Genomic DNA, 21,802 nt, shown 5'->3' on the forward strand with positions numbered 1-21,802 from the left:
TTACATCGCAGTGTTATAACCTCATTATGCAGGCCAACTGGCTGAATCTTTTACCTTTATGAGGCGGATAAAAGTAAACGTGCAAGATTTAGCTCAAAACATGCCAATATTATGTTCCTTTCAATTTTCCACAATTTTTTTACTGAAAGCAAGCGACCAGAGGAGTAATTGAAACAATTAGCTAATTGTAATCAAGAGATTGAATGGAATCAACAAAGATATTACTGGTTACTGCTCTACTGGACTGAAAAATATGCACCTGCTTACCATCGCGTAGCATGGCCAGCCTTCTTTAGAAACGCCGCGCATGACAGCAGGGACACCGTGTATAGCCTACTTGAAATTTTATTCACAATGGCAAAGCGCCTGCAACTTAGCGACACGCCTGGCGCGTAAAAAAACAAACAAATAAAACGCCAACTAACGCACGTGTTGCTGTATCACAGCCATTGAAGTGCATAAATGTTAAGTCTTCTGAATTAGTAGCGTCAAGAAAACGCAGGAAAATGAGCTCAGCAATCAATTCCCAAGAGTATTAAGCGTGCTACGTACCTGCCCTGCTTTCTGAATTCCTTGTAGGCTCAAGCACTTCCGACACCAGGAAATGACGTAGTCGCGTTCGGTAAGCACCATGCAAACTTCGTTTCCTTTTGTGAAAGCTGAAGGTGATTTCACGTAAAAGCTTCTGCAGTCAGAGTCGCCTGGCTGAGCTGCGGCAGGTCGTCGTCTTAACCTCTCGCAAAACTTTTCCAATAGTTCAAAGTTCTTTTTCAGCGCACACCCGATCTATACATTGTTCACGGAATGAAACGCGTCAATTTAGGGTTAACTGATGCCCACGCATCGTTTCCACTGGTTGCCGTTAGATCTAATTTTTGTGCGTGTACTTAGACCGGAGTCCGCATCATCTTTGGTGACTAGATTCCTAGCCACATGACATGGCACTCTGGTGTACGTTGCACATATGCAGGGTTCTGTACTAAATACTCCCTGTCGCGTTTTTTACCTTCAGCTCCACGGCGTGCGGCGTAAAACTGACGTGCTTGACGGAATCAGCGCTTGATACATTCACTTTACGGGGCCTCCTCTTCGGCGAGGTCCGTCAGCCGGAGAGACCTTCCGTCTGACACTTCTTGACAGTCCGAGCGAACACTCCGGATTGGCACTCACAATATGAAGAATTTTGCGGCCTATCTTCTCAGAGAAGCGTGCCCTTGTTGCTGCATAGGCATTCGCAAGAAGCTTCTAGCATAGCTTTGAAAGCTACTCTGAACGAATCTTACGTAAAAAAAAAACAACCGAGGAGGTCATGCCCTTCTTGGTGAAGCGGGAAATGCCATTTTCGTCCGTGTCGAATATCCGGACTACGCAAAACCTGACACGAGCTATACGATGGATATTTAATGCAACATGCTTCGAATAATTGCAGCTTTAAACGTGTATCAACTCTAAAAACAGCAGCGAAATCCCAATTACTACATATGTGTTCGCAGTATCTTATTTTTATTCATTTGAGCAGCGTTGTGCACTTGTCGCGAAGAGCGCCCTATTACGATCCGTAGCGTTGGTAACGTCGCACGATATGTATTTAACGGAGTATAGGAAACATCGAACTTGGGTACTTACAGCAAGGTGCTAATGTTTGCTTTTCTTTGGCTGCACAAGAAAGCCCGGGGAGCACCTCCACTCCTACAAAGTGGCGCCCTCAATCAGGAAATCCCCCTAAATCAGCGTGGTGCTTGATCTCATGTCCTCGCTCTCGTGGAGCGTTCAAATGCTGAAAATTAGTTTCCGCTAACTACATTCTGGTTTCTGATCTTTCTGCAGTTTAAGATTTGTCCTCTCTCTTTATTTCGCGTAGACTCGTGGACTATCTGCAAGTTCGTGGGTATCGAAGCGATGCGGAAATCCGACGAGCTGATGTTGCCGCTGACGCAGCCCTGCAGACTGGCCGGCTACACGTTCACACTCACCTGCAAGTTTGAGAAGAGCTGGGGAAAGCTATCCAGCGTGTGCTTCCTGTTCTGCCTCTGCCCTGGAGAGAGAGACGGCTTCCTGGAATGGCCGTTCGCCAAGAAGGTGAAACTCAGCATCAATCATGCCACGATGGAAGGCAGAGATGTCCCGGTCACATTGAAGATTTGCCAAGAGAAGAATGCCGAAAGTCTGAAGAGGCCCCAGCTTGACGTGCCGCAGAAAGGAATACTGTCGGAAAAGATCACGTGGAAGTACGTCGAGAAGAAAGATCTAGTCAGAGACGACTGCCTGTTCGTTGCAGTGGAATTCGAATGAGCGGCCGCTTACTCATCATCCTTGCTACATCATATTTCATCTTTCGCGCTTCTGTACTCTCTTTCTTTAGTGCACTAAAAAACAAAAGTGCGAATTTATTCACAGAAAGGCAAAAATCCGAAGCTACACCTAGACGTCTCAAGACAGCAAGGTACATTCATCCGATGAGCCCATAGAAAGGCCTTACTCCGTCTCGCAGACAGGCACCACTTCAGAGGACCTCCCCCCTCCCTGTATTCACAGCGGTGACTATCCCAACACACCACACAACATATCGCAATGCCATCGAACACTACTCCCCTTCCTCATCCAAGCCCTCATTCCTCTAACCCAACTGATTAGGCCGAGTGGCTGACCGCCGCAACCTCCCTTCACGACTGGCGGTTCTTTGTGGACGTAATCGGCCTACAGCGCTGAAGCATGCTGCAAGCAACATACTGTAGGTCACCTTTTTTTTCGTTCAATAAAGCAGTTTCTCTCCCTAAAACAATGTCGTGACTGAGCGCAAATGATATTCTCTGTGCATCTAGAACTTTTGGGGCCAAGAAAAGAACGACGAAGATCGATGCTGACGTCGCATGCGCGAAGTGCTTCCATGACGATAAATAAAAGAATCTGGGGCCACTTTTAGCCTGGTATCTTCAGCCATCACATGTGTCTGATGCAGTCGTAGAAACCCACATTCAAGCCACAGCCCATAACGGTGCGTCACAAACACCTTCAGACCGCTATAAATCTCTTCCAAATCAGAAAGGCTCTCCTGGCAGAAAACCAGAACTTTTTGCTTCTCTCATTCACACGTCCTGTACACATCAAAAATGAGTGTTAGCAGTGTGTTCAATGGGGCTGGTTGGTTCATCTTTAGAATAAAAACAGGAACAGTGCAACACAGGACGAGCGAGTAAACAGGGCAAAGCGCTGACTAGCAACCAGTCTTTATAAAGCATTTGGTTGCTAGTCAGCGCACTGTCCTGTTTACTCGCTCGTCCTCTGTTGCGCTGTTCCTGTTTTTATACTAAATTAAGTGTGTTGTGCAAGTTGGATTCACAAAATACAGTGCGCTTCTTATTGCAGTTATTGAAAGGTGGTTTTGAGCACGAAAATGGCTCGCCACCCAAATCTAGAGCTTAGATGATCCCATCATCCGTTGGGCTTTTCACGAGCTACAATTGGGCAGGGGGAGCAGGGTTGGGGGGGCTCGCCCACTTTGCTCGATTGGACACGAGGGAGATCTTATATTTGGTGTAGTGGTCCGAATCCGCACAACGTACTTTAAATAATCAACAAAAAGAGCCACAAGTTGCGGAAATTGCACTTACTCGTGCTGGGTGACAACTGTCCCTGAAGAGGCGATCTTATATGCATTGAAACGCCTTCTCTATTTTCACGACTTCGATTCACGAAGCGCGCTCCACTTTTGATTTCTTCAAGACATGCATATGCTAAACGTAATAGTCTTTTTTTCTGCTTGCGCATGAAGGTCATATTTTATGATAATAGAGCCAAAAGCAAACACTCAGTGCAGGTAGAGATTGATGGCAGCGCGCTGCTGTGAAATAAGACTCACGGACGCAAGGAATTGACACAGATGTCCTTTCTCTAATTTACGATCATCTAGCCCCAACCTTAGTCCTTCTAGTGTAAGTAGAGGTCGCAAGACTCAAGAAATCAGCTTAAATTAATGCCGCGGAGGCCTTATTTCGATGAAGGCGAAATGCAAAAAACGCTCGTTTGCCGCGCACTGGGTGCCTGCAAAACCCCAAGTGGTCGAATTTAATCTGGAGTTCTCCACTCCGACGCGCCTCATTCAGATCGTCTTTTTGGCATGTAAAACGCCAGCATATAATTTTAGTCTCAAAAATTAAGTTAACTGGGTCGCACAAAAAGAAAGCCCAGTAGGTCTGTCAAATCGCAACATGGAAACGGGTAAATGTGGCTCAAGCAGTTACGCAAGATGAGATGCTGAATGTAATCCCTTCTTGTCATACTGTTAAAAAATTGCGTTCTGAAACCCGTGCCGCGTTTGTTCAAACACATTATGACCTTGACGCCTTATTGTATTTCTTTGCAAACTTGAAATAATTCCAATAAATTTCTGTCGTCCCAGAACCCGGAGAGAAAACGCTAATGTATGCCATTTGCATCCGATGGTGGACCTACAATGGATAAATTCGATCGCTTCAATGTAATTAACAACGCAGAAGAACGCCACGCACATTGAGTGCGATAATATTAAATTCTTTTCAAACTTGAAACAGGTTAATTTTGTAGATGGCAGCCCAAGTGCGGGTCGAAAGAGCAATGCAGTGGAGGCAGATAATCGTCACCTATACTGAGAGCATTTCATGTTTTAACTAAAGCTTGCGGTATTTTCAGGTCAAGAAGTGTATTCGCATATCAGCTTGACATCACATATCACTTCATTCCCTAAAACGTCGCGCTTATGACTATGATTTAGGGTTACAGCTACGTTTGAACTGCAAATCCATACCCATTCAAGCTGAAGAATCCCATTTCAGGGTGAAATAAGACTCAAGCACGCAGTTATTAATGCATGGAATGTGTGAGGCGTCGTGGCTATTCGAGAGCCCTACTTTTCTTGAATAATCGCACCGTTAACGCCCCGCCCCTTCAGGAACCAGTACTCGATGCCGAGCCTGAACCGGATACCGAAGTGCCTAGAGAGGTGATAATCGTACGCGATGGAAATGTTTATAGGTTCCTGACAATGGTTGAAAAGGCTGTTGACGTACTGAGGGAAATGGTGCTTCTGTTTCACAAAAACGCCATGACCGAAAAGGTGATGCATTATGTCGATGCGTTCGAGAGGGAGGCTACAGAGAGCCATCGCAAATATACAGTTCACGTTAGTCTAGCGAATATCTTGAAGCAATACACTAACCACGTAACCGAGATGTTCAAAACTCGTTGGAGAGACCACACAGCTACACTAGCTGCATGTTCAATTCAATTAGCTGTATGTTCAAGGCGGTGATTTCCGCCTCCAGCGGAAATCACCGCGTTCATGGCCTCCAGTGGTGATTTCCGCCTCCAGCGGAAATCACCACTGGAGGCGATGAAGTCCAAGCTTCAGCGACCCTAGTAAACGTTCAGCAAAAGGAATGGTGCCGACCACGTTCGGCATAAAGTTCTCGGGCCCCATGCCCACGTATTCTTTTGTTTTAGAGCCATCAGTGTAATATGCCATGTAATATTTATATTTGTCTTGAGTAGTACGGAATCCTTGTATGATGTGCACGTGCGGGGTGTCATTTTTCTTTAGAGGTACCAATGCCTAATCACATATTATTATGAATTCGCCCCAAGGGGGTAGTCATTGTTGCCTTTTAGCAATCTGTAGGAGCTCATCGGGAATGTCGTGATGATAAATATAGTGTTTTGTAGCGGAGGGGTCAAGTATGGGACCAAAGAGCGCCAGGACAATGTGAATGTGCTCAATGTGAAGCTATAGATTACGAACAAGGGATGTGACAGCGCTGTAAAGGGACCTAAAAGACGGTAGAATACATGTAATCAAACAATGACAATGACTATGAAGCGTGCCAAGGACGCGAAAGATACAGTGTGAAAGTATTTCAATGGCGCTAAAATTGGTCACAGGCTAAAAATTCCTAAAAGCACTACTGCCTTGACCGAGCTCTTGAAGCGCAAGGACCTAAATGCGCCTTTCTCATGCTTACAAGCAGAGTTCTCAGAAGTCTTCCGGTGAGCCCTCAGGAGCAACACAAGTTACAATAGCCTATAAATTTACAGGACCCTCCTGCTGGCACCAGTTTTGCTGGGGAGGTGGAGCTTGACAATAAATTGTATTGTTAAGTGCTACAAAAGAAAACTCACACATGAGTTCGACGCATGCTCATTGTTCTTTACAACCTAAAACATCAAGAATATGTGCTTACAGTATACTATACGGCAAACTACTACTTTTTTCTTGGCTAACTGGACTTTCGAAAATGGCTGACCGGAAGTTCTCTGGGGACATGAACGCACTGCTGCCATCACAGCAGCATCCTCTATAGAGAGGATGCTGCTGAATCGCCAAGAACAACATAAGGTTCTGGCAATTGATTATAAAGGATTCTAATTCATGTTTCGTTAATTTATAATGTGGGGGTATGTAAAGAGAGCTAATGGTGATTATTTATTTAGAAGAACGGCTCGAAGAGCCACTGCTTCAAGAGGCGTTTGTAGCTGTAAAAGTTGACACGCGATGCTCTTATGGATAACAATGGCGACACCGCCCGATGATGCGACAGCATCATCGCGATCTTTGCGAAAAGTTATATACTGTCAGAGAAAGTTTGTGTGTTTGTATTTGAAGTGTGTTTCCTGTAAACACAGCAATTTTGGATTGTGTTTTTGGATGAGTTCCTGCACATCATCAAGGTTTCTAAGAAGACCTTTGACGTTCCATTGAATTATTTGTGTATCCGTACTGGAAGTCAATAGGTGCTGTGCGTACGGAAACGGAAGTCATGCCTTAGATTACAGAGCTCTTAGGGGGCCCTGTAATCTGGGTTTTACCCTTTCTGAAGAGTTCGAGGGAGCCTCGCCGCTCCTTAGGCGCTTGGTGCGCCTTGAGGATAGGTTTAGTGTCCATTGCCTCTTGTGAGGCGCCGGACACGTGCTCTTGCGAGCGAGAAGTTACCAGCGAGGGTCCTGCCTTGGAGGGCAAGACCCCTGCGCCCACCAGCCCGGAGGTCGATGGGGCTCCCTGGGGGATTTGGATGCGCCGGCTGTTGCCAGCGCTGGAAGGGGCCGGGGAGGTTGGGGCAGCCTCGGCTGCACCCACCTTCGGGGTCGATGGTCCCTTCGGCTCGGTTGGCGGAGCAGCGCTAGCTGCAACCACCGTGGGGGCAGATGGCGTAAATGCCGACTCACTGCTTGTGGGTCGGACAGCCTCCGGAGGCCGTTGTGACGCTGTCCCCTGATGCGCCACTTCGGCAAAGCTTTTCTTTGGCAGTTATGCTACCCGCCTTCCTCCGTCTTTGAACGATATATTCTCTTTTACTTTGATCGTTACAATTTCTTTTTCCTTCTTCCAGGAGGGGCACGACCGCGAGTACGTGGCGTGATTCCCGTCACAGTTTACACAGTGAGAGCGTTCTCACAAGCTTCAGAGCATTTAGCACATGTTTGGCGCCCTCGGCAGCTCTGCGAGCTGTGGCCGAAGAGCTGGCAGTTGAAACAATGGAGTGGGTATGGCACGTACGGCCTAACACGGAGCTTGATGTACCCGGCCTCGACTGACTCGGGCAGCACACTGCAACCAAAGGTAATTATCAGGTGCTTCGTCTGAATCGCTTTGCAATCTCGCCTCATCCTAATTCTTTTGACATTGATCACATTTGATCACTGAAGCCCTCCAGGAGTTCCGCTTCAGTCAGCTCAAGCAAATCACCATCCGACAGAACACGGCGGGTGGTGCTCATTGTACCGTGCGGGGTTACTGTTATGTGGGTCTCCCCAAATGGCTCTAGTTTCAGTAGTTTCTCATATTGCTTCTGATGGCGGAAATCCAAGAGGAGATTACCGCTTGCCATCCTCGACGCCTTGTAACCTGGACCAAAAGCATCAGTCAAGGACTTTGAAACAAGGAACGCTGATATGTTTCGCACTGGATTGTCCGACTTTTAGAGTGAATAACGTGGAAGCGGGGGAACTAATGGATTAGGCGTCCGGAAAACTGAAAGACATTTTCGGTGCGCCCGCGTTGCTGGGGGCAATCAGAAAGGGGGCAAGCAGTTTCCATGAAAATATATAAACTTTCGGAAGCAGCGCCGACAACCCACCACGGAAAGCAACGAGGGGACGCGGCAGAGCTTGCATACAAGTTTGCATGACGCCAGTCGTGCGCCGTCGCTATAACCAAATAGGGTGTACCCAATGTTGGATAGCCAGACTGGGTTAACACTTGCCGCCAAGAAGAAAGGAAATAACTGGAATCAAGAAAGAGACAGGAAAAGGCAAAAGGTGGGAGAGAGAGATGAAGATTTGAGCAGAGAGAGACAGGAAAAGGCGACTGCCGGTTTCCTTCAGGTGGGTCATTCTGGAAGTGCCGTCTATGTGAAGCAGAGGCCAAAGAGGTGTGTTGCCTCCATCGGGGGGCCTTAAAGGTCCGAACACCCGGCCTTGGCTCAACCCCCAGGATCCCGCTTTCCCCAGACACGGCTAAGCCGCCACGACTACACGAGGGAGGGTCCAACCCTCGTGTGCTCGGATACGTGGTTTCACAACATACCAAACGCCTGCTGACGCAGACTCCCATGCGGCGGTTAGAATGGATAAGGCACCTCAGATGCTACCTCAAAGAGGGGCCCCCTTCGCGAACTTATGTTGGGCCTAAAGGCGCCCCTTGGGGCACGGTCCGTTCTTGAAACGCGGTAAGGAGCCGAAAAGGTAAGGAAAACTAAGGATAAGGCTGACGTTGCTTTGTGAATATGGCGGTTAGATTATGAAGGAGAAAAATTTTCACCCGGCCGGTAATGACAGTTTTTCCCTTTCACGACACTTCCTCGTCCTTGTGGGATTCCTCACAACTGATTAGCTGTTCTTAGGGTGCTTAATGAACCTTCCGGGTGCTCTGTATGCATATAATTATTCATGCTTGTATGCAACCGTTTTCATGCCTACCTTAGTCTTAGTCACTGGACAGTCAGTGGCCGAACGGGTAGAGCATCGTGCGTGTGTGCTGAGAGAACACGATTCAACAAGAAACACCGAACCAGCTTATGGCTCGGGGTATGTGGCGAAGTGTACACACGTGCCGTTGCTCAACGAACCTATTTCACGTAGACACAATGTAGACGCGAAACTGGGTAGGCATCGTTAATCGAAGGAACTCCTTGACGTCGACTTTGAGCACTGGACATGTGGCACTCGGCCTGCGCTGGTCTCCGATGAACGTCTTTGATGCCAACTCGGGTTTTCCAGGTTTGTGCCGCCTTTCGATGCACGTCTTTGACGGCCACTTGCGTAACTAAACTCCATCTCACAAATACCTTGCAGCACTACTGAATGTACGAGGTGCACATAGTCAATGTCCCTCTTGCACGGCGCAATATGGTTAAGGGCGTAATTGGCTGATAACTGAGCGCACTCAGGAGCTTTATCTTTGCTCTCTGGATGATAGGGTACAGCGATACCTGGCATGCCAGGACCTTTGTGCATGCATACCGAGAATTATTGTGGCAGTTACCGCCAGTAAACGTAATAGCCACCGCAACCGTTACAATTATAGCGACATGGCAGCGCCCATGCAGCGCCGACCGCTCACTTCGATGCGAATTTGCGCTTCTTCTCGCCGAAGTGCACCCTTCATACATAACTGGTTTCAACGGTATCAATACGCTGTATGGCTACATTGATTTAATGCTGAACGCATTACCGTCGACAGTTATCGTGAGATCGGTTCCACCGCTATTTTGTGGCCACGTGTCTGCGTTAAAGTTTCATTAACAGCGCATTTGATCTTTTCTTTTTTTTCATCATTGTCTAGTTGTGTCTCTGGCAGGTGGTGAACATATTTATAGTCGACAAGCTCTTGCTACTTGTACAATAATTTAGTGTACATTTAATTAATACAGTAATCAATATCTATTTACTAAATGTGTTTTTTTATATTATCCACAGCTTAAACCTCACTCTATTACATAAATAAGCAACTATGGGCTTTTCGTTAAGTTTACCGCACTGAAATCAGCATTTTGAGACATTCCATCGTGCGTAGCATAAATAATAAATTTTTAATCACAGTGTAAGATATCGATAAAATTGTATTATAAAAGATGCAGTGCCTAAAGTTAGCAATTCTACAGAACATTTGCAGTAGTGCGATGGCTCAAGCGCGACAAAAAGCATTAAAATCTATGCGTCGTCTCAATGAACTACTGGCGATGGTTTTTCGGCGCACAATTCAACTGCTGTAGTTTGGCCTTCGTTCTCTGTTCTTGTAATACATCTCTTACCGCAAGAAGAAAAAAGTTATGAAATTAAACTTTATCAAGTAAAGTATACCCTCCAAAAATTTTTTAAAGGAACATTAAAGAAAAACCTCATTGCTTACAAATACTATAGTGTTTCTCTTTAGTGTCTCCTTTAGCAGTGAAAACAATATAGTGAAACGTTCGCGAAGTTATAGAGCATCGCTAACACGTTCGCCCTCTTCATTACATTTTTCATCTATATTGTTATGAGTTGTTCCCTCTTTAGAATAAACATCTGTTCGCCCTTCTTTTAATGTCTAAAGGAAAATGAATAGCCTGCATAAATCGTGAAACGACATGACATGAGAAGGCAATTGACTGCGATTACACAACGGCGAGTCACGCGTAGTCGGAGCTATTCAAGAAAAGACATTTTTATGTTTCTCGAGTCGGCTGATAGTGCGACTGATTATTCCCACTTTCCGTGCCTACGCGATTGCTATTCACGCAGCGCCGTCGCTTTCTCGATATAGATAAAATGGAGTGACCAGCAACCAAAAGGTTGTCTCTTTCAAGAATCCTGGAAGTGTATAAGGTGTGCAAGCTGTCGGTACTTGTGAGCCCGTCTAAAAGAAAACACCTCGAATAGGGGACACAACGAGGACGAAATGCAAAAGTGTCATAATGAGCAGGTTCTGTGTGGCCTAGCTTCCGCGCACCACCGGTGCGAAAATTCCACGGATTGTCACAGGATTTAGGTAATTCGGAAAGCGTCATTAGACACTGCTGAAGGTGGGTCACATGAAACGCGCCGGGTTCTTTTCTCTTTTGCTGGGCGTCGTAGCTGGAACTACGGACGACGATACATGCGTGCCCACACAGGAGTCATCCGACCACACAGGAGCCAACCGACGTAGGAGACAGCAGCTTCTGCCCCTTCACGACAAAAATCTACCTCAACTTCAAATCAATACCGCCTGTGATCACTGTGGTGGAGTGCAAGTTTCCGGACACGCTTTTCACTGTGCAGGGTTATTTTCGCTGCACTGAGGTTAGAAAGGCGCGTATAGTGGCGTACCGCGATGAAAACAGGCAGACTACCACAAAAAGTGCGGTGCTGAGCACTTCCTGCGTTTCTGCCACTAGCCGAGCAGAAGTCGGCGCACCCGATATTGATCAAACCAACCTAATTGCGTACTGACATGAAATTCGCTGTTACTCTTTAATCCACCTTGGGCACTGTCACAAAGTTAGAATTTACCAGCGTCGTACCTGAGCCTGTACTGAGCCTTTCCCTGCCTGGACTTCAAAAGAATGGGGCCATCTTCCCGGCCTTGGCTAGGCTTAACCTGGCATCGCCTTTTGCTAAGCATTTTGGCAGCTTCTTTTTCATCACATCTTGTTATCCACTCACCAGTGTAATATCATTGACCTTGAGGGTACAATAAAATGGAAGTTAATGAATGAATGAACCATTAAAATAACGTTACCGTAACAATCAAACCATGTTTCGTGGTCCTTGACGAGAAACATGTTGCTTATGCAAATGTATGAATAAATAATTATTGTACTGTAGCCTGTAACTGCTCTGCAATGTAATACGTATATCTACTCTGATAAGTTAAGCAATGCAATGCGTTGTGGCGCTGTAGATAAAGCATGATTATGATGATGATGATGATGGTGTGTGTGTGTGTGTGTGTGTGTGTGTGTGTGTGTGTGTGTGTGTGTGTGTGTGTGTGTGTGTGTGTGTGTGTGTGTGTGTGTGTGTGTGTGTGTGTGTGTGTGTGTGTGTGTGTGTGTGTGTGTGTGTGTGTGTGTGTGTGTGTGTGTGTGTGTTTACTGGTGCAAGGGCCAGCTATGGCCAGAGAGCGCCTTGCAAGTGATGATATCATGCCGATGGTTTGTGAATGACATGGATATGCGAATTGCGATACGTAGATGTTACTCGGCTGTAAAAGGGCCTAAAGCTCAGTCGCTGTAAAGTGCCTAAAATATACAGGTCAGAAATATCGACATTGAGTAATGGTGTCTGCTATGATCAGAAAAGCTCTATTACTAAAGAATCATCTACTAAGCATGTCGGCAGTAGTAGCACTCGTACCTCACCAGTGAGCCCTTGATTGCAAGGGCTGGGAGGTTCGTGTTACGCTTACAAACACATTATCGAAAGAACATCCTTTAATACGACGATGTGCTACGTTTACCTTGGGCTGATAATATTCAAAGTTCCAACATCACGCAAAAACGCCAAAACTGACTTACTGTCAAATAGTGAATCAATTCCTAAAGACATTGCAGAATGGAGGGCAATGTGTTGACTGTATGCAAAGAGAAAGTACTGTTCTCTTTGAGTTTCTGGTTCCCGACACAATAACAAGACATGAAGGATTCTCAGCGTTTTGCCACATTTATCGCGTACCGTAGGATCACCACTGGATAATAAGTACGAGCGAGTGTCATACGTATGGCCTCTTCTAAGACGGCAAATCAAGTTCATTTTGTCATATTCTTGTTATTGGTGGCCAGTTTCGTACATTTTGCTTAATAACGTAAAGTTTATTAAGCGTTTCAGTGTTCCACGTACGTTGCCAATGGCCCCTCAGTTTCTTGTGCAGGAAACGCTTTATATCTATGACAGGTACAGCTATGAAAGAAATACTTGGCTTTGTGGTTACTGATGTGGCTATACGGTATGCCAGCGTATTACCCTCGATGCCTCTCTGACGAGGTACCCAGCATGATATGATGTGTCGATGAGATGCGTACAAAGTGCAGAGCATTGCATTAGGTTTATTAAAGACTGGATTTCTATTCTCTTGTAGGAAGATTAAGGCTTTCACGACACTCAATGAATCTGTAATTATTCTTTTTTTAGTTTTGTTTCCTTGACGTACCGTACAACAGACTAGAGTGCGTCGGCCTCTAACGTAAAGATGCTCTTTTCCGGATGCAAACAGCCGAATTATGAGAAGGATGGGCTGACTGCAGCATAAGACACAACGCCGTGCGTCTTTGAAGCATCTCTGTAACATTCTGTGCACGAATAGTTGGACTGGAGTTCAAGAAAATGCATTCTCGTATCTGCCTCCGGTGGGTGTTTTGTAACGTCTATGAACGATGTGTCGCATTTTATGAGCTGCTACTGCCACGACGGCGATGGCTACGCTGGGACCATCAGGCTTGTCTCAAAAACCGGAACTCGCATTTCCACAGAAAGTTTTCCTACCTGCAGAGAAAACGGTTCTCTAGCGGAAGGTCGATTATGAAACAGCGTTGGAGATGTCAAATCACTTACGGTTGGATAAGAAGCATGTTCTGGGTTCACATTCACATTCAGAAAATATGTGTAGCCTAAGTGTGAACGTTGCAGATAGAGCGAGCACTCATTCGCCTCTACATAGAAGCTTGCCACAGGACTTGTCCTGTAAGCTCCTGTGGCCAGCCGGAGGCCTACGTAGTGAACAGAATCCAGTATATTTAGGGCGCTTGGAGTATCATGATGATGATATGTGGTTTTTAATGGCGCAAGGGCCAGTTATGGCCAAAGAGCGCCATGTCCATGTTAATGAGTTTGCAATGAAATCATGAGTTCAATGAAGTTGGTGTGACGTGGCTGTAGAGGGGCCTTAAAAATGTTCGCGCTAAAGTGCGCAAAATCTGTACAATAAGATTATGGCGATGTCTTATGACGTGTACTATGAACATTTAAGGTGTATTTAAAAAGAATGATACGATGTGTAAAAATATATATGGTTATAAGATATGCGAGAGCACTGTTGCCTCCTTAGAGCCCTTGAAGAACAAGGGCCCGGAGGAATGTGCTATGCAAAACTGTTATCGCAGTGGCATCGTCTGGAGCGAGGATGCTCTACGAATTTAATGGGCATATAACGTGTAGTACGACATCATGTAAATAGTTGAGGATTGCCTTGGTGTCAAAAAGCGGTTCCTTGCCGAGAAACATAGCCGGGTGTAGAGGGATGTTATAATGGTAAGCAAGCGGAAAATGTTTCTTTCTCTCCGTTTCGGCTTCCCGACACTCCAGGAGCACGTGGAGGACGGTAAGCCTCTCACCGCATCTGCCACAGGTTGGAGGTTCACTTTCAGTAAGCAGGTAACTATGGGTGCCAAATGTGTGTCCTATTCTGAGGCGACAGAATAGGACATCTGTTCGCCGAGATTTTGTTGGGGAGGGCCAAAAACCTAACTGGGGCTTTATAACGTGCAGTTTGTTATTTTTTTGCGCGTCCCACGTGCACTGCCAGTGATGTCGCAGTTTATTTCGTAAGAAAGGCCTCAGATCTGTGACAGGCACATCAGCGGTAGGGTTAACAGCTTGCGATGTGATTGACGTGGCCATCTCGTCCGCGAGAACGTTACCTTCGATTCCCCTATGGCCAGGGACCCAGCATATTATGATGTTCTGGTTAGATGAGTGCGCTTTACACAATACCGAATACAGTTCATTGAATACGGGATTTTTATGTTTGTAGAGTGACATTAGGGCCTTCACGACGCTTAGAGAGTCTGTATAGATCGCTGCTTTTGGAAGTTTTGTTCTTCTTATATGCTTCACAGCAGAGAGTAATGCGTAGGCCTCGGCTGTAAAGATGCTTGTTTCCGGATGCAGTACATCGGATTCCGAGAAGGATGGGCCGACGGCTGCATAGGATACCCCGGCATTTGACTTCGAAGCGTCTGTGTAGTACGCTGCGCAGGAGTGTTTGTACTGCAGTTCGAGGAAATGCATTTTAATTTCGGCCTCAGGAGCGTGCTTTGTAATATTTATAAAGGATATGTCACATTGTATCACCTGCCACTCCCAAGGAGGTAAGGGCTTGGTTAGGTGCATTAAGCGATGCTCGAGGAGTGGGACACGCATTTCATCGCTAATCTCCTTCACGCGCAGCGAGAAAGGCTGTCTTATGGAGGGGCGATTGCTGAAAAGTGTAGCGCACGTCATATCGGTAACGGTATGAAAACATGGATGTTCAGGATTGGAGCGTATTTTAAGGAAATATGTAAAGCTAATGTATGATCTCTGTAGGTGGAGAGACCATTCATTCGACTCGGCATATAAGCTTTGAATCGGGCTTGTTCTGAAAGCGCCAGTAGCTAAGCGGATGCCCAAATGGTGGACAGGATCCAGCATCCTTAGCGCGCTCGGGGCGGCAGAGTTGTACACTACGGCACCATAATCCAATCGTGACCGAATTAGGCTCTTGTAGATATTCATTAGACACTTCCTGTCACTACCCCATGTAGTCTGGGATAGAAGTTTTATTAAGTTCATTGTTTTTAGACATTTTTCTTTTAGATATTTAATGTGTGGAATGAAAGTGAGTCTGTAATCAAGTATAATACCCAGAAATTTGTGCTCTTTGTTGACAGGTATTTGGTGTCCACACAGTTCTAAGGAAGGATCCGGAAACAGGCCTCTCTTTCTTGTAAAAAGAACGCAAGTGCTTTTGTGGGGGTTGATTTTAAATCCGTTTCTCTCTGCCCACTTGGAAATCTTGTTCAAGCCCTGTTGCACCTGTCTCTCGCAAACTGAGAGGTTACAGGATTTGAAGCCGATTTGAATGTCGTCAACGTAGACAGAATAAAGAATGGCAGGTGGTAGCGAAGCACGAAGCGAGTTCATCTTCACGATGAAGAGCGTACAACTCAGCACGCCTCCCTGTGGTACACCTGTTTCTTGTGTGAAAGGTCGCGACAATACGTTGCCGATTTTCACACGGAAGATTCGATTCAACAAATAGCTTTGAATTATTTTCAGCATATTGCCACAGATGCCCATTTCCGAGAGGTCTCGCAAGATGCCGTAGCGCCATGATGTGTCATATGCCTTCTCCATGTCAAGGAATATTGACATGAAAAACTGCTTATGTACAAATGCGTCCCGAACATATCCTTCAATGCGTACAAGGTGATCTGTTGTCGACCGGCCTTCTCTGAAGCCACACTGATAGGGATCAAGTATATTATTGAGTTCAAGGAAGTGTATGAGTCTGCGATTAATCATTTTTTCAAAAAGCTTACACAGGCAGCTTGTAAGGGCTATTGGGCGATAGCTTGCCGCCATGGATGGGTCTTTCCCCTGCTTCAAAACAGGGACCACAATTGCGTCTTTCCATGCAGTTGGAAAGTATCCCGCAGCCCAAATAGTGTTGAGAATTGTGAGTAGTGTAACTTCGGTGTCATTGTGTAGGTTTTTGATCATTTCATACATAATTCTGTCAGAACCCGGTGCGGAGCTCTTGCATGATCTCAAGGCAGCTCTGAACTCGGCAATACTAAATCGACAGTTGTATGGTTCATTCTTTCGACATTTTCCTATGAGTGGCTTACATTCTTCTATTTGTTTGTATTTTAGAAAGGATTGCGAATAATTTGTTAGACTTGACACGCTCTCAAAATACTCCCCAAGTGAGTCTGCCTGGTCTTTCAGTGTATCGCCCTGTGTATTTACCAGAGGGAGCGAATATGTTTGGCGCCCTCTAATCCTATTCACCCTGTTCCAGGCTTTGGCCTCATCTCTAAACGAGTTAATACTCGATAAATACTTCTGCCAGCTTTCTCTTCTGGCCTGCCTGCGGGTTCTCCTGCCTTGAGATTTTACTTTCTTAAAGTTAATAAGATTTTCTGCAGTGGGGGAAGCGCGTAGCAACCCCCACGCTTTGTTCTGTTTCTTACGAGCAATCCTACATTCGTCGTTCCACCACGGGACACGCCGTCTGCATGCCAAACCACTTCCTTCAGATATGCATTTAGATGCGGCATCTATTATGAACGCTGTAAAATACTCCACAGCGGCATCAATTTCTAGAGAAGACATATCAGCCCATGAGATGCTAGATAGATTTCGAAATTTCTCCCAGTCGGCTGTATCTATCTTCCACCTAGGAGCTTGTGGAGGAGATTCATTTCCTTTGAATGTTCTTAGCAGTACGGGGAAGTGATCGCTCCCGTAAGGATTGCTCGTAACTTCCCATTCGAGTTCGGGCAGTATAGACGCGGAAACTATACTAAGATCTATTGACGAAAAGGTTCTGTTTGCAAGAGAGTAATATGTGGGTTCTTTCTTATTTAGAAGGCACGCACCTGAAGAAAAAAGGAACTGTTCAACGAGACGACCTCGCACGTCTGTACGAGAGTCGCCCCACAGAGAGCTGTGCGCATTGAAATCGCCAAGAACAACATAAGGTTCTGGCAATTCATCTATGAAGGACTGAAATTCAGGTTTGTTTAGTTTGTAATGTGGGGGTATGTAAAGTGAACAAATAGTGATGAGTTTGTTTAGCAGGACAACTCGAACCGCCACTGCTTCGAGGGCCGTTCGTAGCTGCAAACGTTGACACGCTATGCTTTTTTGAATTACAATGGCAACGCCACCCGATGATGCGAGAGCATCATCGCGATCTTTACGAAAAGTTATGTACTGTCGGAGAAAGTTTGTGTGTTTGGATTTTAAGTGTGTTTCCTGTAAACACAGCACTTTTGGATTGTGTTGGTAGATGAGTTCTTGTAGATCATCGAGATTCCTAAGAAGACCTCTGACGTTCCATTGGATTATTTGTGTGTCCATATTGGAAGTAAATAAGTGCTGTGTGTACGGAAACTGTGTTTATGTCTTAGGTTACAGAGCTCTTTCGAGGCCCTGTAACGGGAGTTCTGCCCTTTTTGGAGCGTTCGAGGGAGCCTCGCCGCTCCTTAGGCGCTTGGTGCGCCTTGAGGATGGGTGTTGTGTCCATTGCCTCTAGTGAGGCTCCGGACACGTGCTCTTGCGAGCGAGAAGTTACAAGAGAGAGTCCTGCCTTGGAGGGCAAGACCCCTGCGCCCACCAGCCCAGAGGTCGATGGGGCACCCTGCGGGATTTGGCTGCGCCGGCTGTTGCCAGCGCTGGAAGGGGCCGGGGAGGTTGGGACAGCCTCGGCGGCGGCCACCTTCGGGGTCGATGGTCCCTCATTCTGGGTCGACGGAGCAGCGCTAGCTGCAACCGCCGCGGGGGCAGATGGCGTAACTGCCGACTCACTGCATGTGGGTCGGACAGCCGCCGGAGGCCGTTGTGACGCTGCCCCCTGACGCGCCACATCGGCAAAGGTTTTCTTGGGCAGGTACGATACCCGCCTGCGTGCCTCCTTGAAACTTATATTTTCCTTTACTTTAACCGTTACAATTTCCTTTTCTTTTTTCCAGGATGGGCACGCCCGCGAGTACGCGGCGTGCTCCCCATCACAGTTGACACAATGTGGAGTCTTCTGGCATGTTTCGGAGGAATGTTCAGTGTCACTACACTTGGCACATGTCAGCCGGCCTCGACAGTTATGTGAACTGTGGCCGAACCTTTGGCACTTAAAGCATCTGAGAGGATTGGGCACGTATGGCCTAACACGAAGTTTGATGTAACCGGCCTCGATGGACTCGGGGAGGACACTTGAGCTGAAAGTGAGTATCAGGTGTTTTGTTTGGATTTCTTTTCCATCTCGCCTAATCTTGATTCTTTTGACATTTATGACATTTTGTTCACTGAAGCCCTCCAAGAGTTCAGCCTCAGTGAGCTCCAGCAAATCATCGTCCGAGACAACGCCTCGGGTGGTATTCATCGTGCGGTGCGGGGTTACTACTACTTGGGTCTCTCCAAATGATATTAGTTTAGGCAGTTTCTCAAATTGTTTCTGATCGCGGAGCTCCAAGAGGAGGTCACCGCTGGCCATCCTCGACGCCTTATAACCTGGGCCAAAAACTTCGGTAAGGGTCTTAGATACAAGGAAGGGGGAGATTGTTCGGACTTGTTTAGCTGGTTTTTCTGTGTGGATCACATGAAAACGAGGAAAATTGTGGACTTGGCGTCCGAAAAACTGAAATACTTCTTCGGTGCGCCCTCGTTTCTGAGGGCGATCAGGTAGTTTAGGAAACGCGTTTTCCATAGGTACAGTTGGATTTTCGGCCGCGATGCCGACCACCCACCATGGAGCCCTACAGGGGGACGTGACAGAAGTTCCTGCAAGGGAAACCCTGCCAACGCCAGCCGTACATCGCTGCTATAACCAAATACAGCATAACCAAGGCTGGCTAGCTACACAAGGTTAACCCTTGCCGCCGGGAAATTAGGAAGTGAGGAGAAGTGATGAGAAGACAGGAAAGATGAAAAAGGGGGAGAGAGAAAGACGAAGATTGGAGAGGAGGACAGGAAAAAGCGACTGCCGATTTCCCCCGGGTGGGTCAGTCCGGGGGTGCCGTCTACGTGAAGCCGAGGCCAAAGGGGTGTGTTGCCGCCGCTGAGGGGCCGTAAAGGTCCAAACACCCGGCATTGGCTCAACCCCCAGGATCCCCTTTTCCCCGGACACGGCTAAGCCGCGCACGGCTACACGCGGGAGGGTCCAACCCTCGTGTGCTCGGGTACGTGGTGTCGCAACACACCAAACGCCTGCTTACGCAGACGCCCCTGCGGGGCGCTTGGAGTATCAGATTGGAACATTATGGCGCTGTAATCTAATCCTGTAAGTAAAGGATTATCAGACATTTCCGATCACTATGCCATGCTGTGTGGACAATGTTGTTATAATGTTCATAATGTTTAAGTATTTCCTCTTAATATGCTTTATGTGTGATACGAATGTCAGTTTTGTGTCTAAAGTTATGCGTAAAATTTGTGCTCTTTGTTTACATTTATGGGGTGTCCAACTATAGAAAAATGTCGGCATCTGCAATCAAGCCTTTTTTCTTAAGAAAAGGGTGCATGAGCTTTTGCCTGGATATAGCCTAAAACCATTTTCTTTGGCCCACTTCGACACCTTGATCAGACCAAGCTGCACTTGTCTTTCACATATCACGAGGTTACATGATCTAAACCCATCAATAAGTCATTACATATTGACACGTGTACTTATCTTTATCGGGCGGCCACGTTTGGCCGCCTAACTAATTTTATCGCGCAGCGCAGGACGCGCCTGCATGCAAAAGAAGTTTCTGGACTGTTATCGATGGTTCCGTCCACTGTCTTTCACCGCGACTTGTGTAATCTGATTGCATGTATGCGCGATACGAATAGTGTAGAACTTTGTGGAAGACACGCGGGCCCCATCGGTTAATCGGGAACATTCGACGACTGATCTATAAAAGCCGACGCGCTTGACCCGCTGATCAGATTTTTCGACGATCGCCGACTGTGTTCGCCGCTCTCGTTGTGCTATAAGTGTAGCCTGTTTTGCGGGCACAGGTTTGCCCAATAAAATCTAGTTTTGCCTTTCACAGTATTGCTACTGTGCTCTTAACGTCACCACCACGTGACAATATACAGAGTTAAATAAGGTTCAGGGAATAATTGAACATAAAGAGTTCATCTTCGTAACCCAGACGATGCACCAACAGAACCACTGAACTACACTGAAACTACAATATTACAGAGATACCAGGAGACACTGCCCTCCACCACATAAGGCCCTTAACCGAGAAGATGTCGTCGCGTGGCGACAACTTCAATCTAATTCATTTCCCTGCCTTTTTTATCTTCACCTCTTCCACCCCACACAATATCCCACATACTGTCCCTATTGTGGAGCAAAGCCCACAGTATATAATTGCACCTGGGAGTGCCCACACCCTCCGGGCTACTCCCCTATTCCTTCACCTTGACCTTCCTCCTGGGAGACTGCTCTGACCAGCTCAGACCCGCAAGAGCAGCGACGGCTGTTCCGGCGGGCACGCGGAGTGGCGCGAGTCAATGGGACCCTGAACTAAGGGCTCCACATTGCGAGGAAGTCGCCCAGTCTCATGACAAATAAATGTTTTCTCTCTCTCTCTCTCGCAATAAAAAGGACACAACTGAGTACTTCCCCCTGTGGTACCCCAGTTTCTTGGATTAATCGCCTGGACAAGGTATTGCCAATTCTAACCCAGAATGTAGGCTTCTATAAGTCACTCTCTAGTACATGAAGCATATTACTACGTACATCCATTTCTGAGCGGTTTCTCATAATTAAATATCACCAACTAGCGCCGTATGCCTTTTCCATATCAAGGAAGAGAGACAGGAAAAATTGTCTGTGAACGAAAGAATCACATATGTAAGCCTCAATCCTTACGAGATTATCAGACATGGATCGGCCATCTCGAAAGCCACACTGATAAGGGTAGAGCAATTTGTATGTTTCAAGAAAGTGCAATAATCGGTGATTTATCACCGTTTTTCAATAACTTACAGAGGCGACTCGTTAATGCGATAGGACAGTAGCTTCTCACTAAGGATAGGTTCCTTCCGTGTTCCAAGGCAGAGACTACAATAGCTTCTTTCCATGCCAATGGAAGGTATCCTGCTGCCTACATATTATGGTAAAGAAATAGCAGTGCTAGTTGTGAGCCAGGGTGACGGTGTGAGACGTTTCTTCCAGGATCAGGTTGAGCAGTTTCAGATGTTCAGATCAGTTTGAGCTAGTTTGAGGGGTTGTGAGAACTCTGCTCTAGGAGAAGACTTCTCACAACTGTTGAAAGAAGCTCTGAACTCGGCAACATTAAAAGAATAGTTGTACGGTTCATTTTTACAATTTACGGTTCAGTGG

At 46.5% G+C, this 21,802-nt stretch overlaps 1 protein-coding gene and 1 long non-coding RNA gene across 2 annotated transcripts in view; both read left to right on the forward strand.

Moving 5' to 3' along the window:
- The window catches only part of LOC142557211 (uncharacterized), an 82,701-nt gene extending 79,929 nt beyond the window's left edge, over positions 1-2,772 (forward strand). Inside the window, exon 4 of the mRNA XM_075668904.1 lies at positions 1,862-2,772. Coding sequence (XP_075525019.1) covers positions 1,862-2,292 — 431 coding nt within the window. The 3' untranslated portion in view covers positions 2,293-2,772. The remainder of the gene's footprint in view (positions 1-1,861) is intronic.
- Positions 1-21,802, forward strand: part of LOC142557212 (uncharacterized) — a 220,910-nt gene that overhangs the window by 54,270 nt on the left and 144,838 nt on the right. The window lies entirely within an intron of this gene.

The sequence above is a fragment of the Dermacentor variabilis genome, chromosome 9 (genome assembly GCF_050947875.1).
Source record: "Dermacentor variabilis isolate Ectoservices chromosome 9, ASM5094787v1, whole genome shotgun sequence".
In the NCBI taxonomy this organism is placed as follows: Eukaryota; Metazoa; Arthropoda; class Arachnida; order Ixodida; family Ixodidae; genus Dermacentor; species Dermacentor variabilis.